This window comes from Camelus dromedarius, chromosome 24, assembly GCF_036321535.1.
Source record: "Camelus dromedarius isolate mCamDro1 chromosome 24, mCamDro1.pat, whole genome shotgun sequence".
Taxonomy (NCBI): domain Eukaryota; kingdom Metazoa; phylum Chordata; class Mammalia; order Artiodactyla; family Camelidae; genus Camelus; species Camelus dromedarius.
Genome location: NC_087459.1, coordinates 32,809,325 through 32,836,944, shown reverse-complemented (window position 1 = coordinate 32,836,944; position 27,620 = coordinate 32,809,325). Strand labels below are relative to the sequence as shown.

Here is a 27,620-nt window from a genome sequence, read left to right as displayed (position 1 = left end):
GGCAGCGTGGGAAAGGGGCCTAAAACCACATCCTGATCAGAAACCTGTGGGTCGTTGGCAAGGTTGACTTAGAAACGTGCCTTTGAGGAGAGAAGTATTTTGAGGAAATTATTTAAATATTAGCTGCTAGCTTTTGCACCAGGCCTGGGGTAGGTCTCTGATGGGCTCACCTACAGACCAGGTGAGGCCTGAGAGCACCCCGGGGTTGCCACAGCGTTAGGTGAGGGCCCCACCTGAACCACATGGGCCGGCCCGAAGTTGCTGAGACACTGGGGACTAGCTGGGCTCCTGGGGCCCTGCTGATGTCACAGGGCTGGGGCAGGGCTGACTGCAGCCAGGTGTCTCCAGGTGTCTCCAGGAGCTCTTGTTCCCTGCCAGCCATGCCCTCCCGCCCTGCTGCCAGCTCCTCGCCGGCCCTGGACAGCCCCGCCGTGGGGGAGGTGGAGCCCAAAGACCAGCAGCTCATGGTGAGCGTCCTCCCCCGAGTGCCTAGACTGTCCCTGGGCCGCATCCTCCCTGCCCTGGCCTCCTGACACACTGCCCCCAGTGCCCGCGTGTCATAGGTCAGGCCTCTGCCGTCAGCCCGGGTCCCCATACGGGTCCTGCCCCTGGCTGCTTAGCCCTCCCTCACAGGGACCTAGCGACCCCCTGCTTCTCACCTCACCCCAACTCCCACCCAGTCAAGCTGGGCCTGATCAGGCCCGTGTCCCGGGTGACATGAGGCCCGTCAGGCAGTGCGGTGAGTGGGGACCAGGGGCTTGCCCCCAACCTGCAGGCTAGTCACAGAGCCCTCGTGTTCGGGTCCCCGTTTAGGTGGCAGGGGAGCCACAGCTACCGTTCCGGCCGGGAGGAACCTTCCCCCCCATTACAGACCGGGCGGCAGAGGCCCAGAAGCACTGCGCTGGCTCGCTGGGCCCACGGCTCCTGCGTGGCCAAGGAGGTTGGAGGCCTGGGTCAGCGCCACCCCAGAGCGTGCCCTGCAGGGCCCCCTTAGAACCAGGGGGCGAGCCGGGCAGAGAACGGTGGGCAGCAGGGCCCTGAGTGTGCTCGCAGCCCGCGTGGAGGTCAGGTCCCTCGGGGGTGGGTAGGAAGCGGGGCACAGCGGTAAGACCCCATAGCAGCTGTGCGACCCTGGCAAGTTACTTCAGCTCTCTGGGCCTCAGTCGCCCCGGCTCAGACCAGGCAGGGTCACCGCATTCACGAGGCTCCTCTCAGCCCCGTCGTGCGGCTGAGCAAGCTCAGGCTCTGCGTGAGGAGGTTCCCGCCCGGCCAGGCTTCAAGGCTTCACCGGGAGTGGGAGGCTCCTGGGAGGCGAGGGGAGGTTGGGCGGGCGTCTCTGCACTGGAAGGACCGGGGGCTCCCTCGTGGGGGCCTTGGAAGGCAGCCTCGCGGTGTCCTGCCCACAGGTGGCGCTTCGGATCCGCCCGCTCAGTGACTTGGAGCTGGAGGATGGGGCCACCGTCGTCGCCCACAAGGCAGGCGACCAGGTGAGGCTGCGTCGCGGGGTCAGAGCCCCCCACCCTCCCACGTGCGCTCACCCACCTCGCTCCCTCCCTTCCAGAATCAGTAAGGTCAGTGCTCAGTGACCGGCGCTCCAGACACTGGCGTGAGGGAACCCAGGGCCTGCCGCGCCTCCCCCAGCTCACTTCCTAGTGGGGTGGGGTGGGGTGGGGGTCAAACAGGATAAACACAGAACACTGGGGAGTTGAGTGCGCAGAGAACAGAGCGGACAGAGGCGGTCACAAACGTCCTCTCTGGTGACACGTGGGCAGCCTGGAGGAGGGGGAGAGGTTGGGGGGCGCTAAGGAGAGGCCAGCTCCAGGCCCTCATGGGAGCCGGGAGGGCGGGGGCGGGGGCGGGCAGGAGGGCGGCCGCCCGGATGTGCGGCTGTGACAGGCCCGGTGACTGCAGCCCCCAGGCCCGGGGCGGCACGCTGCCCCGGACCCCTGCTCCTTGGAAGCTGGCTTGGAAGCTGCGCCATCCGTGCAGCTTAGGCGTGGTGGTGCCTGGGGTCCTCACTGACCGGAATACATGCCAAAGTTGGGGGTCCAACAAAACGTAGTTCCCAAACTGGATTCCCCCATTTGTCCTCGAAAGGCCGCTCTAACCGGGATGTTCCCAGGGTGTGTTTGTTCTTGAGGCAAAGGACCCCGATGGAGGAGAGGCCGGCTGGGGCTTGCCCACGGGATGGGGGTGACGTGAGGGGAGAGGAACCGGGGGTGTAAACAGGCAAGACGGGGTTAAACTGCAGGGAACGGAGGCTTACAGGAGGGGCTCTGGCTCAGCTGTGGAGAGCGTTCCCACAGCCTTGACCTGGAGGCAGCGCCAGGCTAACTAGGTCCATGACGTGACTGCCCTGGCAGGCAGGATGTAAGGACAGGCTCAGGACACGGTGTGGGCCCGGGCTCGGCACAGACAGGGTGACGACAGCCAAGTATCAGCTACGAGTCTGGGGCTAGCAGGGCCGGGGCGGGGGCTGCGGCCCACAGGCCCCCCGTTGTCACGCCGGGAACTGTGTGAACCACTGATCAAAGCACGCAAGTGCCAGGGAGCCGGCGGTGCCTCTGAAATAGCGGTTGAGGCAAATGGCCTGCTGGAGTCTGCAGTGGCTCTCAAAATGGTCCCAGTCTCCCCAGATCTTGGCACAGAGCTCCCGGGGGCTCTGGCCACCCCCGGCTGAGTGGGCAGGCGGCCCGGTGGCAGGCTCTGGGCCGCCCAGTTGGGCCCCTAAGACTCCACAGCTCCCCCAGGCCCCGAGCACCAGGATAAACAGCTCGGCTGGTCTCTGTTGCCCTGCCCTCCAGCCCCGGCACAGGCTCCTTCAAGCCTCGTGCCCCCAGAGGCCCCGGGACACCCTGCTCTATGAGGACGTGCTTCTGTGGGAAAGGAGAGGCCCCGGGCAGGGGTGCCAGGGCGCTCGGGGGCCCAGCGCAGGGCGGCAGGGCTGGTGGGTGCAGTCCCTCCCCAGGCACCCGGGACCCCTCCTCCGTTTTCCCCTTTCCTTTGGGCAGCACAGCCCCCGGAGCAGGAGGTCACTGGGTGGGGAGGGGTTGTCCCCTGGGTCGCATGGGGAGAGTGCAGGAGTGAGGCTGCTGGCTCGGTCCACAAAGCCCCTTCCCCGCCTGCAGGGCGTTGTGGCTGGCGTGGCTCTTCACGAGCCCTTGGCGCCCAGGCCCGGCGCTTGGTGGGCGTCTGGGCTGCTGTCCGCGTTGGGCGCTGGTTGGGCTCTGGGATGGGTCGGCTGGAGGCAGAGCCCAGCAGGCCTCGGGGTGGAGGGGGGCCTGCGGCCCAATCCCCTGCCAACTCTGCCTCTCACTCCCCAGGTGGTGGTGCTGATGGACCCCGGGGAGGACCCCGAGGACCCGCTGCGCACACACCGGTCCCAGGAGAAGACCTTCATCTTCGACACTGTTTTCGACCAGCAGGCATCCCAGGTGCCCGCCCCTCCCCACCGCCCCACGTCCCCGCGGGGCCAGGCCCGCCGTGGGTGTCCTCACGTGGGGGCTTGGCAGCCACATGGCCTCATCTATGGCGTCTCATCTTCAGGAATCTCCCTGAAGATCAAGGAGGTTGGCACTTTGGGTCACCCCAGGGCAGAAGCAGAGGCCCTGTCCAGGGACGCGGGGGGCCGCCAGGTGCCCAGGCTTTATACACATTCTCATTCATTCCTCTGTGTGTCCGTGCGTCTGTCCACCTACCCATCCACCCAACAAAGTCCTGTCCTGTCCTCCACGGGGCTAGAACACACTCCCTGCCCACAGGGGCTCACATCCCAGCAAGACAGACAGACAGACAGGAGACAAACTTGTGATAAGCACCGTCCTGGAGACCAGCCAGGCGAGCAAAGGCCTTCCTGAGGGAGAGTGTGTCAGGCGAGACCTGAAGGAGGAAGGAGGCCGCTGTGAGCACACAGTGGGGAGGGTCTGGCGGAGGCTGCCCGGCGCCCGCTCCACAGACGAGGTGTGGGGTCAGGCTGCGCTCCTCGCCTCCGCCCTTTACCAAGGACAGAAGGCCGTCCAGCATGTTCTGACCCTCACATTACAGAGGGCGGCCCGGGCTCAGTGTGGGTGACACACGGGGAGGTGCTTACTCCTGAGCCTGGCCAAGCAGGACTTGAACCCAGCCTCTCGAGGTGGGACGGTCACGTCTCCGGGGTGGTGACGCCAGCGGGATGTTTGGCCCCAGGACAGAGCCCAGTGAGGGACGCAGGGGTCCGTGCTCACTCCCACCCTGCACCCAAATGTCACCCCTGCACTCAGCACAGCCCCCTCAACTGCCAAGAAGCCACGGCTCCCACCTGTCCGCTGGCTCTGCAGCGCAGCAGGGCCGAGGCTGCAAACAGCCGCTCACCACCATCCTTCGTGGCTCTTCGGGTGGATGGGGGTCAGCCGGGCAGGCCCTCCTGTGGTGCTGGGCGTTCATCTGGAGCACCGGGGGCTCCCACAGGCGGCCTCTCCGTGCAGCTTGGCCTTCCTCTCAGCATGGCGGCCCCAGAGCGCAGGCGGGAAGGTGGGCGCTGCCAGGCCTCTCAGGGCCCGGCCCACAGCACCACGGCTGCCACGCTTCACCGGAGGAGCGAGTCACTAGGGCTGGCCTGGATGGTCTTCTGTCTGTCCGCAGGAAGACGTGTACCGTGCCACCACCCAGCACTTAGTGGAAGGCGTGGTTTCTGGATACAACGCGACGGTGTTTGCCTACGGCCCCTCAGGTACCGCCACGGGCAGTGTCCCGAGGAGGGGATGGGGCTGGTGGCAGCGGAACCCTTTCCAGCAGCACAAAGCACCTACTGTGTGCTGGCCGTGCGCTGGTCCCTCTTCATCCGCTGGCTCCTTTGGTCCTTGCAGCAGCCCCAAAAGGCAGGTAGAGCCCCCCCGCCCCATCACAGATGAGAAAACTGAGCCTCAGAGAGGTGAGGGGACTTCCCCAAGGTCACACAGCTGGTAGGAGTGAACCTGGCACTCAACCCAAGCCTACACTTTGCTGCCCATGGGAGCCCACAGATTTCTTCTCTGCAGTGACAGGCTGGGATCGGCAAACACTTAGACGCTAAGCTGCTCTCCTAAGAACTAGAATCGCAGAGGGTCAGTGCTGGGTGAGCCCTACGGCCCTTCCCCTGCAGGTGCAGAAACCGAGGCCCTGAGAAGCCTGGCTCAAAGCCACAGCTTGTTTATTTCACTCATTCATTCATTCATTCAACAAACATTAGGGAGCAAGTACTATGCACTGGGCTCTAGCAAAGGAAAAGGGCCAGCTGGTCCTTGCCTCTAGGGGCGAACGGGGTACAGGGTGGTGAGGCACTGCTTAGAAAGTTTAGCACGTACGTTAATTCTATTACAGAAACAATACAAACACCTTAAAGCAAATTTGGAGCAGGGAATCCGGCCTCCCTCCGCTGACTGCGCCTTTGCTTTACATCCTCCAGTCTCCCTGCCTGCCTAGGTGCCCTCCACACAGCAGCCATCAGGCGGCTCAGACAGGGTGGTTTTATTTTCCTTGTTTCCAAAACGGAAAACGAGAGTGCCAGAGGGCAGGGGCGGTTTGCTTAGTAAAGGCGGCGGCGTGGCCAGGCTCGGGGTGGGGCCCAAGTCCAGCTCAGGAGCCCCACCTGGGTGGCGTCCTGCTCCCCTCGCAGGTGCCGGCAAGACCCACACCATGCTGGGCACGGACGCAGAGCCCGGCATCTACCTGCAGACCCTCACCCACCTCCTCCGGGCCATCGAGGAGACCCGAGACAGCGCGGACTGCAGCGTGTCCACATCTTACCTCGAGGTGAGCCCGCCCGCCCACCTCGGCTGCAGAGCCGCCACCTGTTACCCCAGGTGCCCCTGGCCTGTGGGAAGCCTCCGCCTTCCCGGCATTCGCGTCCCCTCTGGAGGTGCCAACCGCCAGTGACAGGCAGGTCCCTGCACTGCTGCCTTTGCACCAAAGCTCCTGCTCCCAGCATTTCTGTGTCATGCAGATTTATAACGAAGCCATCCGGGATCTCTTGAACCCGTCCTCGGGGTTTCTGGACCTGAGGGAAGATGCTAGGGGCAGCATCCAGATTGCAGGCATCACGGAGGTCTCCACCTCCAACGCCCAGGAGGTGAGGCCCACGGGGGGACACGTGGCAGCCACGCTGGCAGGCACCAGTCCCCACAAGGTCCCTCACGGTCAGGTTCAGAGAGCAGAGCCAGACACACAGCTGCTCCTGGGCTCAGGGAGCAGCCCATGCATGCCCACCCCAGCCACCCTTGTCCTGCCCTCCTTGCTGCGCTCGGGGCAGGCATCACCAGTGAATCACGCAGCCTTCCCTCTGTGTCCACGTGCAGGTGTGGAATCCACCTTCCCGCAGCACCCCAGGCGGGCCCCGCCGGTCACGGTCAGCCTCACCTCTAAGAGCCACACTGATCCTGAGTACTGCTCCCACAGCCCTGCCCTCCAGCCTCTCCCGGTGCTGCCCTCCCACTTGCCCAGAACCCTTCAGCTGCTCCCTATGGCCCCCGACCCCTGGGTGACCGTGTTCTCCAGCCGTGACGGCCTCGACCCGAGACCCTGCCCTGATGGCCCCTCGCGGGCCCCGGGTCGGGAAGGAGGGCCTATTCTGTAGGAACAACGAGCATGTCAGTCTCCCTCCACGCATGCTCTGTGGTCCTCGCCCGCCGGCATGCAGTGGGTGCCCAGCAGAGGCTCACTGGCTTGATTTCCACCGCTGGTTGCGCACAAAAGGGTTTCAGACCACCCGCTAACTCCAGCAGACCCCTACAACTGCCTGGAGTTCTGTATTGAAAGGGCTGTCTGGGGAAGAGACGGGTAATCCACTGGTGATGTCTGCCACGGGCAGAGGTGGGGAAGGGCTGCTACAAGTGCGACTCCCGCTGGTTCAGTTGGCGGATTCATTAATCACTTCCTGCCGCAAACCAGAAATTGCTTCCACCAGTTGAGGCTCTGCCATCTGCAGCCCAGCCACGGGGGCCGGGGAAGAGGCACCCCAAGGGGCTCAGGGGGGCACCCTCCTTCTCTTGTTCTGGAGAGAGCGTGTAGCATGCAGGGGCCCTGACGGCCTCCCGCCTCTGCCTCGGTCCTCAGATCATGCAGCTCCTCACCAAAGGCAACCGGCAGCACACGCAGGAGCCCACGGCCGCCAACCAGACATCATCCCGCTCCCACGCCGTGCTGCAGGTCACCGTGCGCCAGCGCAGCCGCGCCACCAACCTGGCGGGGGCAGTGCGCCTGGGGAGGCTCTTCATGGTGGACCTGGCGGGCTCAGAGCGGGCGTCCCAGGTTCCTGGCCTCTTCGTCACAGTTCCTCCCCTTGTGTCCATCTGCTCGCTAGTCCATGCGCAGGACACTGTCCCTCCTCGTTCAGCAGCTTCTCCAGCACCGAGACCGGCGCCTGGCCCAGGAGAGGCGCCCGCTAATCACGCGCTGGCGGCCGGGCCGTGGAGCCAGGATTCAGGGAGGGCGCCCCGTGTGGCAGGCTCCCGGGGCACCAGACACACAGAGACGAGCTGCACCCAGACCCGCCGCTGGGAGCCCGGAGCCTCTCAGGGCGGGCGGGAGGCAGATGCGTGAGCAGATAATTGCAGCACAGGGAGGCTGTGCTTTGAGATTTGGGGTCACACAGAGGCTGTGGCACGCAGGAGGGTGGGGTGGTTGTGGGGCCTCAGAGCTGAGCCTGAGGAAAAGCCTGTCAGGTGGAGGGAGCCGCGCGTGGAGGGGGGTGTTGGTCGGGAGGCCGCGCCCCGCCTGCCTGCCCCCTCGCCCCTGCTCCAGCCGTTGTGGCGCCTGTCGCTGGGAGTGAGGGTTGTGCTCACCGTTGCCTGGGGGCCGAGCGGTCCTCAGGGACACCACCCAGCCCAGCGGCAGGAACAGGGAGGGTGCTGGATGGAGGCAGTGCCAGAACAATAACGCTACCAGCGAGGGACGCCTCTCCCATCCCTCCAAGGCACCAGCACTTAGCACTCATAAGCCCCGTAACCCCAAGTCTGTGAGGTGGGCGGCCTCACGCCTGTGTTACCAATGCTGGGCTGAGGCTCTGGTGGTGGCGGCGTGGCCTCGCTGTGACAACGCCGTGCACAACGGGAGGGGTCCGGCCCAGAGCTGTACCTTTCACGGCTGATACCCCTCCTGCAGTTTGCACTGTGTGCTCTGCGTCCTCAGAGTGTGTTGGTCATTGCATCTCTTCACTCATTCACTCACCTGCCCTGCACCTGGCCCTGCCCTTGGGCTGCTGAAATGAGCAGCCTGACCAGCTGGCCCACAGTCCGACGGGTCTAAAAGTAACATACTAATACAGTATGAGGCTGGAGGTACAGTAGGCCAACACATCAGAGATGACCGCCCCGAGAAGATAGCGAGTTACTCACAGCTCCCGGACCGGGGGGGTGGGGTGGGGACCACGGGATGCCTCGCAGGGCCACGTGGGGGGGGGCAGGAGGTAGGGGGGGGGAGCGGGGATCACGTGGGCCAGAGACTTTGTTGTGGCTTCTGTGGGAAGGCAGGGTGAGCAGGCTTGGGGTCAGCTAGTTTGGGTCATTCCAGTGGGCCCTGGGGCACAGGGGCTGTCCCTGCTGACGAGGGCAGGGGGACAGTGGCCCAGAGTGTGGGGGCCCCTGGAGGAGGGGGTGGGGCAGGCTCTGGGTTGGCTGGTTTGCATTTGAAGCCTGTGCTCATGGGTGAGTGGCTTGTCTCTAGGACCCGGCCATCCTGGGAGGGACAGCAGGGTCCCCCGATGACAAAGCCTCAGAAAAGAGAAAACAAGAGACGTGGTTGATACACAGACAGATGGGGGTGCACACAGCTTCACGTTCACGAAGCTGAGTGTGACGGAGGCCTGGGCTCTGCCTGTGCCGGCTGGACAGTGCCATGTCCTCAGGGGCAGGTAGGGCCCGTCTCCCCTGGACTTGGCGCTGAGAGAGGCCACCAGACTCAGGAGGTTGAGGCTTTGGGTCCTTGTTCTCCTTCTGCTCCAACTTGCTGTGTGCCTTTGGGCAGGCCACTGTCCCTCTCTGGGCCTTAGTTTTTAAGCTGTATACTCAGGTGGCCTAGTGCGCTGTCTTTAGGATCTGCTTGGCTCTCATGGTCTGTCATTTCTTCAGAGAAAATTGCTCATGAAAGAGTTTGTTCCAGGGCACGAGTTCTCCAAGAAAGCCCCTTGAATCTGTGGCACAGATACATGATACCTGAGAAGCTGCTGCGGCCTGGGTCATGCCAGCAGCCCCAGGCCTGCCCCACACCAGCTCCCACTCAGGGACACGGCAGCTCACGTCTACCGCTCGCTTCTGTGGGCTCTGCTCTGAGCTGGTCTCTTACATGTGTTGCCCATTAAATCCTGGCTGTGACCCGGGGCGACTGCCCCTTTTGTAAATAAGGAGACTGAGACAGATTGGGAGATCCGTCCAGGATAAGTCGTTTAAGCTATTCTCAAACTGCGCCCCAAACTGGCTCTAAACCCGTGCCCTTAAAATGTCATTCTTCTTCCTGATTTCAAATGTAATAAAACTCAGCACAGAAAGTACGGAAAATGCGGTTAAGCCGAAGGAAGAAAATCAACATCCCCGCAATGGCTGCACGGAGGGGAAGTCATCCCGACAGCCGTTTGGCGGGTGTCCTCCTAAGGCCTCTTCATGCATCTCCACGCATTTGCTCCACACACAGCCATTGAGCCCCACTGTGGGCCAGACACCCACCAGTGTCCGGGCTCTGGGGACACAGGGCCAACTCATGGGGCTTATGTCCTGTGGGGAGCAGTTAAGGAAATATCAAATGTGTAAGAGATTTGAAGGAAATATACAGGGTGATGTGGTCTCCCCTGCAGAGAGTGAGGTCGGGCAGGTGCTCCCGCAGGAGGACCAAGCTGAGACTGGCGTGGGTGTTGCCTCATGAAGACACACACATTTATATTTTTATTATAAAAGTGGGATTGTTCTGCACAGACATCCCTCTGACCCAATTTTTATCTCATTTAATAGTGAGTGTCTTTTCAACATTGGTAAATAGCTCTACCCCATCCATTTTACTGGCTGTGTAGTATTCCACAGCAGAATCCAGTGTTGTTTCTGTCACTGGCCCCAGCTCTACAGAAGTGTGGTCAGTGCATCCATCCTGAGCCTCCTGGGGTGGGGCGGGGTTATCGCACCCTCCAGACCTCGGTCCCCTCCCCTGGGGCCCGGGGTGGGGAGACGGCAAGCAAGGGAAAGACCACCTCCCCGCCAGCCTGGCCTCTCCTCACGCAGACCCAGAACCGAGGCATGAGGATGAAGGAGGGCGCCCACATCAACCGCTCCCTGCTGGCGCTGGGCAACTGCATCAACGCTCTCAGAGAGAAGGGCGGCAGCCGGGCGCAGTACGTGAACTTCCGGGACAGCAAACTCACACGCCTGCTGAAGGTATGAGCCCCAGGCCCGAGCTGGGCACTGCTACCTCTGACCGCAACTTTCAGGATTTACTGGATCTGAGGGCCCTTCCAGGAACCCCCGAAGGCAGGAAAATCGCTGTTTTCTCTGTAGAAACCATATCTAGTCTCTTTGACTCCTCCATCCACCCACGCTTGCATACTCCCAGGGACAGGCCACTCACTCCTTTGCCGGACCACCTGTCCCATCCTGACAGTTTGACCAAGACAACTTCTCTTCATTCTGAGCTGAGTGCTGTCAGCTCTGTTCCACAGCGAGGCAGGGTGCAAGCAGACAAAGGCGCCAAGCCGCAAATCCATGTCTGCACGTCTGGCCTCGGTCCAATCTGCCCGCGTCAGAGCACAAGTCAGACGGGTGGGCCTGCAGCGGTGCCACCTCGTCCGAGCGTCACCCCCACTGCTGGCCCCTTGGTCCCCAGCTGCCTTCTCAGGGTCTGGAGCAGGAGCCTCAGGCAGGAGGGTCTGAAGAGCTGGGGACGGGTGGAGGAGGGGCGGCGCCGCCGGGCAGGTGGGGGTCTGGATCCCACCCCCGACTCTCACTGTCCTCGGAGCAGGACGCCCTGGGCGGGAACAGCCGGACGGTGATGATCGCCCACGTCAGCCCGGCCAGCACGCACTTCGAGGAGTCGCGGTCCACCCTGCTGTACGCCTACCGCGCAAAGAACATCAAGACGAGGGTGAGGCCCTCCCTCCCTCTTGCTCACCCACCGGCTCTGAATCCCACGGCTCTGCTGCCAGAGGCTGGAGGGGAGGGGCCCTTCCAGCTCCCATGGCTCCTGGCACCCCACCTGTGTCCGCGTCCCTCCAGGCTCTGCTACTTTCGGAGCCTCCTCCCCCACTTTGTGTCTCCCCTTCTCCTCCTGTGTTGATTGTAGGGCCCTCTTGCTCCAGCATGATCTCATCTCAAGATCCCTAATTACATCTGCAGAGACCCCTTCCCCCCAAATGAGGCCACATTCGCGGGGCTCAGGGTGTTTAGGTGGGGACTTACCCATGGGCCCCGGCTCCCGGTGGGAATTAATGCAACTCTCAGTGACCCTCTCCCTAGGAAGCAGGTCCTATCAGCCCATTTTACAGACTGAGCAGCTGAAGCAGAGAGGCAAAGCAACTTCTCCAGCCTCCCACAGCTGGAGCAGAGCTGGTGTGGGACCCAGAGAGCCTGGCTCTGGAGTCCATGCCTTCAACCTCTGTGACATGAGATGAGCTCCCCTGGCGCCCGGCTCTGAGCTAGGCGCCTTGATGAAAATTAAAAAAAAAACAGACGGAGCTTCTGCTCCCACAGGAACCCTGAGCACAGCAGCGGGTGGGGGGTGACCCTGAGCACAGCAGCGGGGGCGGCAGACTCACATGAACTCACAGACGCAGACATCGTTTCCAGTTTGCGGCAAGTGCTCTAAATGAGACCCCCAGGCCACTGCAAGGAAGAGGCACAGAGGAGGCCGAATTGAGAGGGGTCTTCCGCTGAGGGGGACCCGGCAAGGGATAAAAAGTGTCCGTGCAGACGCGGGGCCACCCAGCACATCCAGTAAAACTCACAGAGCGCGTGTGCCCTGAGGCCAGCAGGGTCCCCTCCGAGTCTCCCAGAGAAACACGGACCCACGTGCTCAGGGAAGTCATGTCACAGGAAAGCCCCAAAGTGCCCACGAAGGGGACGGGACAAGCCCTCGGTGTGTCCCTCCCACGGCCCGCTCTGCAGCTGTGACAGAGAACGGGGTAGACAGAGAACATGCGGACAGACCGCCTCTAAGACACGTCGCTGGAAGAGAAAAATGGTCAAAATCATAGAAGCTCCACTAATATAATTTACATCAAAGTCCGGAGCCAAACCTACACCCAGAGACTCCCCAGAGGTCTCTCTCTGGGTAGGTTCGTATGTACGTTCGAAATGGCACAGAAAGCAATCCAGAAGGATGCACGCCGACGTGGTAGCAGTGGTTCCCCAGGGGGAGGGTTTTCAAAAACTTCTGGGTTGTTTGAAAATTTCTGGCAAAATATACATAACAAAATCCACCGCTTTAACCATTTTAAATGTTACAGTTCAGTGGCATTGAGCATACTGCCTTGTGCAACCATCACCACAGTCCTTCTCCAGAATCCTCCATCTTCCCAGCCTGAAACCCTGTCCCCCTCCCCCAGCCCCCGGCCCCCACCCTCTGCTGTCTGTCTCTGGGACTCTGACTCTCCGGGGACCTCGTAGAAGTGGAATCACACAGTGTCTGTCCTTCTGTGTCTGGTTTATTTCTCTGAGCACCGTGTCCTCGAGGTCCCGCCACGCTGTAACAGGTGTCAGAGTCTCTTTCCTTTTTACGGCCCAGTAGTGCTGATGTGAATTTTTGTGACAAAACGTGCTTGCGTGTTTCTGGCGTAAACCCTTCACGGGAAAGGGGTCCTCCGCGGGGCAGCCGCCTGGCCCTGACCTTGGCCGCGTCCTGCCCCCAGGTCAAGCGCAACCTGTTGAAGGTGTCCTACCACATCACGCAGTACACGGACGTCATCTCCGACCTGCGCAGGGAGATCGAGCGCCTCCAGTGCAAGGTCGAGAAGCAGGAGGCGCAAGGGCGAAGCGAGCCTGGTGTCCAGGACGCTCCAGGTACGGCCGAGCACACGCCTGGCGCCTCCTGCCCCGCCTGGCACCGGGTCCGCGCCGAGCGTCCCGCCCGGGGCCCCGGCACCGCCCCCGCTCCCAGCCCTGTTGGGCCTCCCGGGGTGACCGGGCCAGCGCCCGCCTTGGCTCTAACTGTGAGCCGGCTGTCTTCCCCCACCTCACCTGATCCCTTCCTCCTGTATCTCTTTGCTGCTTTTCTTCTTTCCCATCTACTTTTTTTTTCCTTCCCAAGTCAGATTTTTATTTTTTTAAGTAACTTTTCAAGGGGAAGGGTACAGCTCAGTGGTAGAGCACGTGCTTAGCATGCATGGGGCCCTGTGTTCAATCCCCAGCACCTCCATTAAAATAAATATACAACCTAAGTGCCCCTCCCCCAAATAATCTTTCTGTTTTGGAATAATTTTAAACCTACAGAAAAGCTGCAGATGGTCTAGAGCGCCCAGCTCCCCCAACATCAGCATCTAGTGCCTTTAAAAAAGTTCACTGCAGCAAAGCTCACAGAACATGAAGTTCACCACCTTAGAGTGAACGGTTCCCCAGCAGATCCACCGTGCTGGGCAGCCCTGGCCTCTGTCTCCTTCCAGAACGCCTCCACCCCCCCGAGTGGAGCCCACACCCACTGGGCGGCTTCCCTCATTCCTCCCGTCTCCCCAGATCAGTGGGCTGTCGGCCTCCTATTGGGGGACAGCACACCACAACTTTACCCTAAAATGATCAAATTAATCAGTAAGTTTAAAAGGTGCTCCTAAAAAATACCTGTGACAGGCGGGGAGGGATAAATTGAGAGCTTTTGGGATTTGCAGCTACAAACTATTGTATGTAAGATACATAAACAACAATGTCCTACTGTGCAGCACAGGGAACTACGTTCAATATCTTGTAGTAACTCATCGTGAAGAATGTGTGTGTGTGTGTGTGTGTGTGTGTGTGTTTATCACTGAATCACCATGCTACACTCCAGAGACTTACACAACACTGTAAACCAACTATACTTCAATTAAAAAAACCCAGCCTGTTGGGGGAGGGTGTTGCTCAAGTGGCAGAGCGTGTGCTTAGCAGGCACGAGGTCTGGGGTTCAATCCCCAGTCCCTCCATTAAAAATAAATAAACCTAATTACCTCCCTCCCCTGCCAAAAAAAAAAAAAAACCTGTTAACGAAGTCTGGCTAAGTACACACACGCGCACACACACACACGTGCACAGACACACACGCACATGTGCTTTTGGCTATTAAGACAAGCTTTGCCGTGGTAAATAAAGGACTTTAGAAAATCAGTAAGAAAGAGCAAACAGCCCAATTTAAAAAATACGAGGAAATGAGGAAATGAATAGGCAGTTCAGAGGGTTTCCAGTGGCCATAAACACAGGGAAAGACTCTCAGTCCATGAGGAAATAGAGATGCAGGTTGAGCCAGTCTTCACTTACTGGACCGGCTGAAGCTGAGATGCCGGGCACTATTAAGCGGCTCACGTACAACAAGGTGTGGAAACGGCAGCCCCAAACACAGCTACCGGGAGCCTAACTTAACGTGTCTCCTTGGAGGCTGATCTGCAGCGTCTGCTCACACTTGACCTGCACCGTGTTCTGTGCCCCAGCAATTTCCCCCACATCCACCATGCGGCGCACGCGCTCTCGTGCCCAAGGGGGCTGTGCGACGAGACAGCGCCCATCAAAGGGGGTGGGACAAGCTAGTGGTGGTCCCTCCTGCGGACCGCCCTGCAGGTGTTACAGAGACGGGGAAGACCCACCTGCGCAGACAGACGGCCTCCAAGACAGGCTGCTGGGCGGGAAAGCAAGTTAAAGAGTGCTGCCCACAGCCTGATACAACTCTCCCACCCAAACTCCAGACATCTCCTTATGCACAACACCGCACAGAAAAAGCTCGGAGGGGACACACCAAAATGCCAGTGGTGGTCTCCTGGGGGTGGGGGACTGGGATGGGCGAGCAGGCTATCAGAGAGATGTCAAGGGGTCTTTAAGTCTCGCGGTGTTACTCGAATATTTATCACAAAAGCCTGTTCCCATGTTCCCTGTGTAAATACATCGTATTTAGAGACGTTCCTGATTATAAGGGTGATGGACATTTATCCCTCAAAGCCCGGAGCTGACAGCAAAGTGTAAGAAGAAGAAAAGATAAGCCGCCCACTACCCCACAACTTGAAGATGCCGCAGTTAGTGTTTCGCCGTTTCCTTCTGGGCCCCTAGACAAACCAGCTCACGCACGCACAGCAAAATCAGTCAGGGTTGTGCTCTTTTCGCACATTTCTTGGGTGCCTACTGTGTAGCAGGTGCAGATCAGCGTTGGGGGTGCAGGGGGAGTGAGGTCTGGGGGGCCCCGCCCGCAAGAAGGTACGTTCTCAAAGGAGGAGGATACAGTGGGCAGGGGACAGAGGGCGGGAGGAGGGGAGGGCGCTGCGTACGCTGAGTGGGTGGAAAGGCCTCGCCGGGGAGGCCGCACTTCAGGGAGGGAGGGCAGAGCCGTGCAGATCCCGGTCAGTGGAGCTGCCTGTGCGGAGGCCCTGGGGTGGGGGTGGGTTTGATGAGTTCCAGGGCAGATGGCAGCCGATGTGGCTGGCACACGTGGTGGGAGACGAGGCTGGAAAGACGTGGAAAGGGGCCTGGGTTTACCCTGAGTGTAACGGGAGGCCGAGGAGAGAGTGAGCAGGACAGTGGCGTGCTGGAGCCCCCCGGGATGTGCAGCTGTGAAGCAGATGGGAGCCACTCAGAAGAGCTGGGCTTTTCCTAAGGCCGTTGTGGGGCAGGTGGAGGGTTCTCCACAGCTGGGGTTTTGCCTGCAGACCAGAACGGGAGTTGAGGGAGGAGGCTGGGTGACGACCGAGGTCAGCTGTGAACGAGGGAGAAGAAAATGCTCCTGCTACTGATACGGGGAATTTCCAGTCCGCACGGAAGGAGACAGAACAGCCCAGTGACCCTCGTGAGCACCCACGCCCCCTCCTTCCCCATCCGTCCGCGCACTTCCCTCATCCTACCATCTTGAAGCAAACCCCAGACATCATAGCATTTTATTCATAAACGTGTCAGCCTATAATCCCTAAAAAATCAAGGCTCTTTACAAAAACATAACTACAGTACCATTTCCACACCTTAAAGAACGTTAACAGTAACTTGTCCACATCATCAGAGAGCCGGCAGGTGTTCAAATTTCCGACAGTCTGAGCGATGCAACAAATCTCTTTTGTTGTTGAACTAAGATCCTAAGAGAGTCCACATCCTGAGTTTGGCTGATAAATCTTAAACTTTTATGTCTCTTTTGTTCTATGGGCTTCCCCGCCCCCCTTTAAATTCTTCTGGAGGAAACTGGGCCGTGGGTCTTGTGGCGTTTCTTCCCGTCTGCTTGTGCGTTTGCAGGTTCCTCTGGGCTCTGTATTTCTATGTGTTTCTATCTAAAGGCTGGAAAGAGGAAGATTTGAAAATTTTTAAAAAACATAACGGAATTGAGAGCATGTGGTTCTTAGGGTGAGGGCAACACCCCGGACACGGCGGAGTCGGTGGACTGGACACTTCTGGGGCCGGAGGGGCTGACAGAGCGGGAGGCGGGCGGGGGGCCTGCAGCCGTGCGGACGGCCGGCCCAGGGCTGGGCTGGGGGTTGCTGGTCAGGGGAGGGAGGGCAGCAGGTCCAGAGGACAGGAGGTCAAGGAACGAAGGCCCTTGGGTGGTGGCTGGATTGTCTGAGGATTTTGGAGTCACCAGGAGTGATGAGAGAGAAGTGGGAGGAGACACTCAGAAGGCTGGTGTGGAGACCGTCCGTGCAGAAGGGGGAGCGGGCTGCGCCCGAGGGGGCGCTGGCGGTGGGCCGCGGGCACTGCCTTCTGAGAACAACACTGGGGAGAACACACGCCCTGAGGGGCCGGGAGGAGCCTCAGCCTCAGCGGTCAGAGGGGGCCAGGAGAGAGGACAGCCACCTCGGGGAGGACTGTCCTGAGAGCCAGAGATGCCACACCGTCATTCGTTTCCAGCCTTACTTAGACGTGACTGACGGTTTTTGTGACATCTGGGATTTTCTATGCATAAAATCGCGTCGCTGGCAAACAGACAGGTTTGCTTCTTCCTCTCTGATCTGGGGCCTCTTCTCTTCCCTCCCGGCTGCTCTGCGGGGGCTGCCAGTACGTGTTCGATGCGAGGGTGAGGGTGGGCACCCCGGGCATGCTCCTGACCTGAGAGGAAAAGACGTCAGCCCGTCGCCACTGAGTGTGACGTTAGCCGTGGGCGTGTCACATGTGGCCCTTGTCATGTTGAGGTACGTTCCTCCCACACCTACTTTGTTGACAGTTTTTTGTCATGAAAGGACTCTGGGTTTTCTCAAACACTTTTCCTGCATCTGTTGAGTTGATCGTATGATTTTTGTCTTCCATCCTGTCCGCGTGGGGCATCACCATCACTGCTCTGCGTACGTGGAACCTTCCTTGCACCCACGTGCCCATGGTGTGCGGTGTTCTGACCTGCCACGGGATTCGGGTCGCTAGTGTTCTGTTGAGACTTCTTTGCATCTGTATCAGTGAGAGATACTGGCCTGTACTTTCTTTTCATGTAGCGTCCTTGTCTGGTTTTGGTACCAGGGGAATGCTGGCTTTGTAAAATGAATTTGGGAGTATCCCCTCCTCTTCAACTTTTTGGAAGAGTTTGAGGATTGGTGTTAATCGTTCTTTGAATGTTTGGCAGAATTCACCCGTGCAGACGTCAGGCCCTGGGCTTTTCTTTGTCAAGAGGTTTCCGGCCACTGATTGAATCATTGTGCTCATTACTGGTCTGCTTAGATTTTCTGTTTCTTCATGATGAAGGCTTGATAGGTTGTATGTTTCTAGGAATTTATCCCTTTCTTCTCGATTAGCCAGCTTGCTGGTGTGGAGTTGATCACAGTAACCACGATTCTCTGTATTTCTGTGGTACCAGTTGTAATGGCTCCTCTTTCATCTGTGATCTTATTTATCTGAGTCTCTCTCTCTCTTTCTCTCTTGGTCAGTCTGGCTAAAGGCTTGTCCATTTGGTTTATCTTTCCAAGAAGCCAGCTCGTAGCCTCGTTGCTCCTTCCCGTCGTTTTCGTGCGTCTCTGCTCACCCTTGCTCTCCCCCTCCTCCAGCTACATTTGGGTTTAGTTTGTTCTTTTTCTAATTCCTCGAGGTCACTGCTATCGCTTTGACGTGCACCTTCCTGGGCCTCTTTCTGTGCAGCGCTGTGGACACAACTGCACCCAGAGAGGCGCGTGGTTTGCGTGCGTGCACGTCCACGGGGGTGGCCGGCGCTGGCTCTGCGCATAAATGACGTCGGACTATCGTAGCTGCTCTTCTTTAACTTGCTTCTCTCGTCCAAGGATGAGCCTTGGAGGCCGTCCAGCAGCACGTGTGGGGCCACCTCATCTCTGTGACAGCTGCAGAGTGCCCATAGGATGGCCGTGCTGCGATGGGCACTTCGGGGCTTTCCAGGCACACAGCCTCCTGGTGCACACGGTTGCCTCTTTCTTGGTGGTAGACTTGGGGCTCAGATTTCTGGTGGAGCAAAAGGGTGAAGGAAACTTTCAAAGAAGAGGGGCCGCGGTTGATGACAGATGGCGTCCCCTGGGGCCAGCAGAGGGTTTGAGGGGCTGGAGGGGGCTGTTGTAGAGAATCTGTGAAGCTAGGTGACGACCAGGAAGCTTGGGCTTCTTCGGGGTCAGGGGTCAACAGGGGTGCATGCCATAACGGCTCTCACCCCGCTGGCCTCTTAGTTATTGGGGCTGGTCTTGATGGGCCTAATGGAGAAGCTGGGCAGTGTCACGGAGGGAAGGGGGTCTCATGGTGAGCCCTGAGGGCATGACAGGCTCCCCCTGGGTCCTGCTGTGGCAAGCCTCGGGCGGCAGTGGGGCGCTGGTGTGCGGGGCGCTGCTGGGGTCGCTGCTGGGGTACTGTGTACTCCCCCGCGGCTTTGTTTTAATGCCTGCAGTGATTTGGTCGTCCGGATGGACCATGATTTATTTCACCACTCCCAGATTGCTTGACGTTTAGGGAAAAGGGACCCCTTGAACACCGACGTCAAGGCTGGGAGCACCGAGACACGTGACCACAGTGGCACGTTCTACCGGGGCAGGCAGGGAAAGCCTCTGACTAATCACCAGACAACTGTTAGGTAGGAACTCCCCATGGGGACAGAAAGACAAGAATAGTGTTGTTCTGTGGAACTGACGTTCCAGCAGGAAAGGCAGGTACCGAACATTTATCACACAATGTTACCTGGTTAACAATATGCAGAGGACCGGCAAGGAGAAGGTAGGATGTTATCAGAGGAAGGATGGACCCAGATTGAGAGTCCAGAAGGGTTTCCCTGAGGAAGTGAGGTCTGAGGCGAGATGGCTAGCCCAGCCCCACTCCTCCTTGGATTCCTGAGACTCAGATCCAGGTAACCTGACCACAACCCAGGCAAAGAAAGTCTAACTCCCTCTAAATTATCCACCCATTTATTCACCCATCCATCCATCATCTTCTCATTCATTCATCCAGCCATCCACCCACCCACCCTCCACCCTTCATCCACCCACTCACCCTCCACCCTTCATCCACCCATCCATCCACACTGTATATAAAGCCCCTCCTTGGGCCGGATCCTATGCTGATGGGCAAGCATGGAGTCAGCCCTGGCCTGGGTGGCCCTGTTCCCGGTGCAGCTGGCTCTCTTCCTGCCCCCAGCCACGATCCCCCCTCCTGATGCCGAGGAGGATAGCCGCCTGCAGATGAACAAGGTCCGGGCACAGCTCATCGGGGCCTTCAAGGAGCAGCTGGAGATGAGGCGCAGCCTGCTGGAGCTGGAGAACACCAATGTCGAGCTGCACATAGACACGTCCCGCCACCTGCTGACCATCGCAGAGTGAGCCAGCCCGCCCAGCCCGGGGAGGGGAGGCCAGTGGGGCCGGGGGCGGGGAAGCTCCGAGGGGACCTCCTTCTTTTGCTGTTGTCCAGCCTCCCTCTACTGCCTTCAGGTCCCCAAGGGGGGGCTTCAGCCAAGGCAGAGTCCAGGGCCAGCCCTGGCGGGTTAGGGTTAATCCCATTTTGCGGCGAGGATACTGAGGTCAGAGGGGATGCAGGTTTGCCCGAGGTTGTGCGCCCACTAGGCTGGAGCTCTCTCCCCGAGTCCACACTCACTCAAGGGTCATACCCCTGTGAATAACTGACCGTGTGCAGAGGGACTGGCCGTGCAATTTACTGTCCAGACCAGGACTCACTGGGGGGTGAAGGGTGCTATTAGCAATCACACTGGGATGACAGGTGTCACCGGGATACCCCCGACAAACGAGGACACATGGCCACCCTGCTCACGGGCCCCGGCGCTGTGACTTCCATTTCTCCTCCTCCTTCCTGCTCATTTTCTTAACTACACACTCGGCATGGCCCACACTGCAGGAATTCGGGTAGAAGTATGTGCCGCTGCTCCCAGCCCTGCCCCCTCAGGGGCTCCTCCCCCCACAGTTTCCACACGATCCTCATTGTACTTTGGGTTGGATCTGGCGCCCGATGTGCAGCTTTGGAGGTGTTGCCCTGAGCCAGGTCACCCCAGGCAGCCCTCCCAGAGCCCCAGGTGTGCTGTTGTCATCGAGTTTCACAGCTGAGGGAACTGGGGCGCGTGTACCTGGCAGGTGGCCGTGGTCGCCCGGGTGCCCCGGCCCCGTCTGGGGCTGGAGGTGGGGAGGCCTGGCTGCAAGGTCCTGAGCTCGGTCCCTCGGCGACCCCACCGCAAGTGTTTGCTGCTTCTTTACTTCCTCCCAGTTCGCGTTCACGCCTTCTTGTTTTTCATACGCAGAGAAGAGATCGGATAGCAGGCCCAGTTCTGCCCCATTTTCATGCCCATGCCTGCGAGTAGCCCAGCTGGGGGCCAAGAGGGACTCGGGAAAGGGAGCCGCCGGGACTCCCAGCCCGGGCGGCCCGCCCTCTGACCCTGACCCCTCTGCTGTGGCTGCAGCTGGGAGCGAGAGAGGACCCACCACCTCGTGCGCAGGGCCCGCACGCCCGGGAGGGACCAGGAGCCCGTGGAGGCCAATGCAGACGGGGGTGAGGGCGAGTCTGCAGAGCCACACGAGGTGGCCCTGGCCAGAGAGGAGGTCAGCATGCTTTTGGCCGAGCAGCGGAGAACGGCGGCCCTCAAGGTAGGGGAGAGGGACCGGGCATGTCCACGGTCACAGCAGTGTGGTGACAGCTGCTAACACTGACGGCAGCCAGTGCACTGGACCTCTGACAGTAGTCACTGGTGTACAGCCAACCACGACCATCCTATAGATGTGAACGACGGGGCTCAGAGGGACGAGATAAATTGTCCCAAACCCCCAGAGAGCAGGCGGAGCAGAGCTGGGACCTGACCTGAGCCCGACTCCGAAGTCCATGCCCCTTCCAGCTAGAGTTATGCCTACACTGCGGGGCTGGGCACAGGGCAGGAGGCGGCAGAAATGGGGCAGGATGGTGGTGTGGTGTCCACCGAGACCCCCATCTGCCCGTCTGGGGACGGCTGGCCGCCCCCTCCCCCTGGAAGGGCAAAGCCTCCCTCTCCGAGCGGCCCTGCAGTCCCGCCACGTGGGTGGCACTTTAATCCCGCTCGGCGCCCTCGGTCAGCGTCCCCCAAGTCCTCCAGAGTCTGGCCTCTGGCACGTGGCACAGGGCCGAGGAACGTGGCCAGAGGGTTCCCAGACTCCAGGGTCCCGTCTGGAGGGGGCATTCTCACAGTCCCATTTTCTGAGAAGAGCTGGCTACTTACAGGAGCTGCTTTCACAGTGGCTAGTGATCTGACGGCCTCCCTGCAGGCGGCGATGGGCCGGGCGCGCCACGGAGAGTTTGGGGAAAACACCAGTGTATCTGGCTACTACTTCAGCCCCTTAGTCAAACATGAGCAGGAGTATTTTCGGGCAGGCAGAGAAGGCATCTGATGATATCATGTTGCTAAAAGCAGGCAGCATTTATTTCACTTGCAAGCTATTTGCCAAACCAAAGACCTTTTAATATTGTTGCATCTGCCTGCAGCAATTTGGAGATTACCTGATCTCACTTCAAAAATCCTTCAACATTTAAAAATAAGAAAAATGCCTTTTTCTCAAACCGATGGTGTGCCTCAGCGGAGAGCAGGGCCCTCAAGAGCCACATCTAGACATCGGGATGCGAGGTAGCATGAGGATGTGGGCCCATCAGTGAATCAAGTCGATAGGCGATCAGCCAGCCAATGTCAAATCAGTGTTTTAAGAGTCCAGCCCAACGCCAGGCCCAGAGGATGGAAAAACGTGTAAGACGCCCTCTGTGACTTAGGCTGTCAGGCTCCCGGGAAGAGACCCAAACACAGCTAGTCACAATTCAGTACGGCAGCCGGATGACAGCCGGAGGATGGGGAGCTGGGGAGCTGGCCGAGGGGCAGCTGATTCGGCCGGGGGCTCGGGCAGGACCTCCGGGAGGAGAGCAGGGTCTTGCTGGGGGAGCGGAGCCGATTCCCCCCAAAGCGGTCCCGTCTCGATCCCAGGGGGTGAAGGAGCCAAAGGCGGGGGCTCGCCCTCGTGGGCTGCACCGGACTGTTATCCCACCTGCTCCTGGGAACGTGATCTGGGGGCCGGACGCGCAGGCAGCTCCAGCCCGAGAGTTACTGTCTGAGCACCTGGGTGGCTTTACGTGGGGTGGTGGTGACTTTTTTTGCCAGCTTGGCCCAGCCAGCACACCCAGTGATTTGATAAAATGTAAATTGAGGTGCAGCTGGGAAGGAGTTTGGCAGGGCAGCCGACACCTGTGCTCAGTCGGCTGTAAGTGAAGAGCACCCCAGTGGTGTGCCCGGGCCTCGCCCAGTCAGCTGCAAGGCCTTGCCGGCTAAAACTCAGCTTTCCCAGAGAAGGAAGGATTCTGCCTCAAGACTGTAGCATCAGCTCCTGCCTGAGCTTCCAACCTACTGGCCTATCCTATGCGATTTGGACTCGCCAGCCCCAGTTCTTTAAAAGAAATCTCTGTGTGTGTGTATGTGTGTGTGTATACGTATATGTTTGTGTGTACACACGTGCGTGTACGCACATGTGTCGTGCATATATTATCTCATATAAACGTACATAAACACACATCTACTCAAGCAGATGTGAAGACGTATACATGTGTGCTTCTCTCTCCTGTTGGTTCTGTCTCTCCGGAGCCCTGACTGATGCACTGAGTGAGGTGAGGGGCCCGGGCAGGTCTCCCAGGCCCCCCGCTGGTGGGGAGCAGTTCCCCGGGGCAGTAGTGGGCGAGCTGGGCCCATACTGCTCCTTCTCATGTCCTGCTTTGGCTCAAGAGAGCCAGGACCTGAGGTGCAGGCGAGAGGGCTGCCACACGGGGCTGCAAGGGCACTGCCTCAGAGAAGACTCTGTGAGGACCAGAAGCGGCTTGCGAAGGCTTCATAGTGTGAAAACGGGCAGCACCGGTTTCCCACGGCAGAGCAGACCCAGTGGTGAGGGGCGGGCCCAGGGAGTGTGTTCTAAAACGCCACATGCATTAACAGGACATTCGAGGTGCGATAATGTCTGCCGGGCAGGAGATGATGCCGTTGGAGAGACGGTGTGTCACTCACAGCTCCCCAGAGGAGTGGGCATGGGGTGCCGTGCACCGGGGTGGGTCAGGAGGCAGAGGGCGGGGCATCGTGGCTTCTGCAGAAGGAATGGACAGGGCAGAGTGAGCAGGCTTGGGGTCAGCTAGTTTGGGTCATTCCAGCAGGCTCTGGGGCACAGGGGCTGTCCCTGGTGACGAGGGCAGGGGGACAGTGGCCTAGAGTGTGGGAGCCCACAGAGGAGGGGGTGGGGGGAGGGCTCTGGGTTGGCTGGTTTGCATTTGAAAGCGTGTCTGAGGGAGCGGGGTTCACTGTCTGTAGAACTTGGACACCCCCAGGAGAAGGAGTCCCTGCAGGGTCAACAGGGCCCAAGATACGAAAGTGTCAGAACAGAAAGTAACCGGCATGGTTAATGCAGGGTGACAGCCTTGTGGCCTCAGAGCCAATCCCGTGTTTCCCTGAGTACAGTTTGCAAACCCCAGCCCGTGAGAACGAGCAGTGGGGGAACAGAGACCCTGGGCACCCGCCCTGAATGCTGTCTCCCCGCCAGGCTGGGCTGGAGCAGTGTCTGGCCAATGCCAAGAAGAAGGTCTCGCAGATGGAGAAGCTGCTGCCCGCACAGGTCATCAGCGAGGACCAGCGGGAGGTGCTGCGGCTGCTGTGCAGGGCCCACGAGCTGGAGGTGGAGAACACGGAGCTGCAGGCCAGCAGCCTGTGCAGGAAGAACCTGCTCTGCCAGAAGGACTTCGTGATCCAGCGCTACCACCAGCACCGGCTGCTCTGCGAGCAGATCATCCAGGACCAGCGGCAGCTGCTGCAGGGTGAGCCAGCCCGCCCCGCGCCATGCCCGAGGCTCTGATTTCTATTACTGCGAGTTTCTGGAAAGAGGAGGCAGTGTACATGGTCCAAAAAAAGTCACATCCTAGATGGCATGCCAGGAGACACCTGTCTCCCTTCCGTCCCAACCCAGTCCCTGCCCACCACGCCCAGCCACCTGCACGTCCACCACAGAGGGTCTGTGTGGTGCGTGTGCGTGTAAACAGATTTCTTACACTGGCAGGACCGGACCACGCACTCCATGCTGTGCACTCCTCACTTACGGGTAGAAACTGTGCTGAGTGGAATCTGCCTCGTCTGCGGGAATGCACCATGATTTGTTTATCCGTCTCTGCTGATGAATATCTAGATTTTTTCGCAGCTGTACGTTGTTATGACATTTCCCACCTCTTCTTTAGTGTTCAGGCCCCATGTGTAGTGGGTAACCCTGCTCCTGGCCAGCACCTGTGCAGGCAGTGACCCCTTGTCTTTCCTGTTGCCTCTTAGCTCTGCCCCATCACCATCACCACCATCACCACCATCACCACCATCATCGCCATCATCACCATCACCACCACCATCATCACCACCACCACCACTATCATACCATCACCATCATCACCACCATCACCACCACCACCATCACCACCACCATCATCACCACCACCACCACTATCATACCATCACCATCATCACCACCATCACCATCACCACCCACATCACCACCACCACCATCACCACCACCATCATACCATCACCACCATCATCACCATCACCACCACCATCATCACCATCACCACCACCCACATCACCACCACCACCACCACCCACATCACCACCACCACCATCATCATCATCACCACCATCACCACCACCATCACCATCACCACCACCATCATACCATCACCACCATCATACCATCACCACCATCATCACCATCACCACCACCATCATCACCATCACCACCACTATCATACCATCACCATCATCACCACCATCACCACCCACATCACCACCATCACCATCATCACCATCATCATCATCACCACCATCAATACCACCATAATAACCACCACCGTCACCACCATCTTGTTTTTAAGGTCAACACTGATTTAAGCTGGATAATGAGTTTTTCCCTTTGGGGAAGCATCTCACAGTTCCTTTTATAATGGGAAATAGGCACTTTATTTAAAAACACTGTAATAACATTAAGGAAAGTTTTGGAAGAGAAATCAGGTTATCTATAACCCAACCCCTTTCCAGCCCCTGCCTGTAAGCGGTCAAATTTTGTCAAAGCCATAATTATGCTGTCTTTTAATTTCTTACTTTAATTTTTTAAATTGAGGTAAAATTTCCGTGGCATAAAATTCATCATCTTAAAGTATACGATGTTCAGCCATCACCTCTAGACCCAAAACATTTCTGCTAGTCCATGGAAGGCCCAGTCCCCATCAGCAGCTCTCCATCCCCCACTCCCCCAGCCCCTGGAAACACTCCTCTACTTTCTGTTTCTACGGCTCTGCCTTTTCTGGACATTTCCTGTGAGGGAAATCCCATGGCGTGTGGCCTTTTGTGTCTGGCTTCTTCGGCTTAGTGTAGTGTTTTGGAGGCACATCCACATTACAGCAGATGTTTGAACTTCTTTCCTTTAGGAGCTGAATAACATTCCACTGACACATCACGTTTTGTTTCTCTGTTAGTCGGTTGGCGGATACGAGGGTTGTTTCCACCCTCTGGTTAATGTGAATGGTGCTGCTGTGACCATTCATGTTCAAGTCTTTGTTTGAACACCTGTTTTCAATTCTTTTGAGTATACACCTAGGAGTGGTTCTTCAACTTTTTTTTTTCTAGTGGAGGTGCTGGGAGTATAACCCAGGACCTCGTGCACGCTAAGCACACGCTCTACCTCTGAGCTCTACCCACCCAGCTCTCTAACTTTTAAATTAAATTTTATCTATACTTTGGAATTGTTAATAATATTATTTTATGATTAGAAGGCAATACATGAACATAATAGAAAACTTTTAAGCTAGGAGCATAAATAAGGCGATCGATAGAAACCCCACTCTCTAGGAAAAACTTTTATCAGGTTGGAACATTTGCCTTCAAACCTCCAAAAGAGACACTGTCTTTTTAACAAGTGGCAGATGTTTCGCCCAATCCTGCCCTCCCCAACTCCTGCAGATGGTGGCATCGCGGTGCTGGAGCGGCTGGAACAGCGGCTCCGCCTCTACTCCCGGGAGCTGGGCGCGGGCACGCTGAACCGCCTGCTGCTGCTGCACACTGTGATGTCCTGCTCTCTGCGGGTGAGTCCGCCTCGGCCTCCACCTCAGGGCGCCAGCCCTGGAGGGGACCAGCCCCGGTAAAGGGAGGAGGAAACTGGGAAACCCCATGAATCAGGCTGCCTGGGGCCGTGCCACAGGCCGGGGTCCAGGCAGCTTTCTGGGAAGGCATCCCTGTTTGGGGGGGCCTGTGTGCTGCTCCCACGGTGGGTGACCCTTGGCTGTTGCAAGGATCCCTTGTGGGAGACGAAAGGCCGGAGGGAAGGAGCCTGAGTGTGGGGTGGACCCTGTTTCCCAGTGACCCCAGAAAGGCGTCTTCTGGGGAACCTCAGAGAGATTTTTAGGGCTTGTTGGTTCTCTGGGGAGAAGTGCCTCCAGGGTCCTGCATGAGGATGGCCTCTGGTGTGGATTCTGGGGACTCGCTAGGGAGGAAGGGCTAGTGGCGGGGTGGCTCTGCGTTCTTTATTTAGACAAACAGGGCTGTCACAAGCTCTCCTTATGCCCTCAATGAGGCCTGGTCCCCCCACCTCCCGCCCACCTTCTCAGTATTAGAAAGGATAAACTCTCAGCCAGAGTGGGTGAGGGGCAGATGCTCAGAAGTGTGGTGTGAGGGAGGGATCCAGGGATCTGACTGTATCTCAAGCTACCCCCAACCCCTCATTACAGAGGACCAGGTCCTGACATTGTAACTTTGGGCGCGGTGCCGCATGGGTCTGGGTAGTTCCCGGCTGCGGCCACTGGCGGGGCTGGCTTTCCTGCACCAGCTGGTTCAGTCCCCACTGATACGTCTGGTGTCCACCTGCAGAATGTGCTTGCTGTGTGCTGTCCTCTCCCCTTCCTCCCACACATGTGTCTGTTTTAAAACAATCCTTGTCCTATGGTAAGTGTCAGGGACCCCAAGACCACCCTCAGGCTCAGTTCGCCAGGAGGCCTCACAGAGCTCAGGAAGGCTGATGTACCAAACTGAGACTCTGTCCCTGTTAACCACGGGCTCCTCTC

General features: G+C 58.7%; 1 protein-coding gene across 1 annotated transcript; it reads left to right on the top strand.

Moving 5' to 3' along the window:
- The first annotated feature begins 380 nt into the window (after positions 1 to 380).
- LOC105105777 (kinesin-like protein KIF19) lies at positions 381 to 24,382 on the top strand. Its single transcript, XM_064478168.1, has 13 exons — positions 381 to 467; positions 1,407 to 1,487; positions 3,324 to 3,434; positions 4,621 to 4,708; positions 5,633 to 5,769; positions 5,960 to 6,085; positions 7,069 to 7,263; positions 10,218 to 10,370; positions 10,951 to 11,073; positions 12,836 to 13,135; positions 19,658 to 19,857; positions 20,947 to 21,130; positions 24,074 to 24,382. The coding sequence occupies exons 1-13, from the start codon at positions 381 to 383 to the stop codon at positions 24,380 to 24,382; spliced, it is 2,094 nt and encodes a 697-aa protein (XP_064334238.1).
- Positions 24,383 to 27,620: the final 3,238 nt, after the last annotated feature.

What these genes read in the sequence shown, in the direction of transcription:
- LOC105105777 (XM_064478168.1), top strand. Translation starts at nt 381, where the DNA reads ATGCCCTCCCGCCCTGCTGCCAGCTCCTCGCCGGCCCTGGACAGCCCC. An exon ending in TCGACCAGCAGGCATCCCAG is followed by an intron (nt 3,435 to 4,620) that starts GTGCCCGCCCCT and finishes GTCTGTCCGCAG; the next exon opens with GAAGACGTGTACCGTGCCAC. An exon ending in TGTCCACATCTTACCTCGAG is followed by an intron (nt 5,770 to 5,959) that starts GTGAGCCCGCCC and finishes TGTGTCATGCAG; the next exon opens with ATTTATAACGAAGCCATCCG.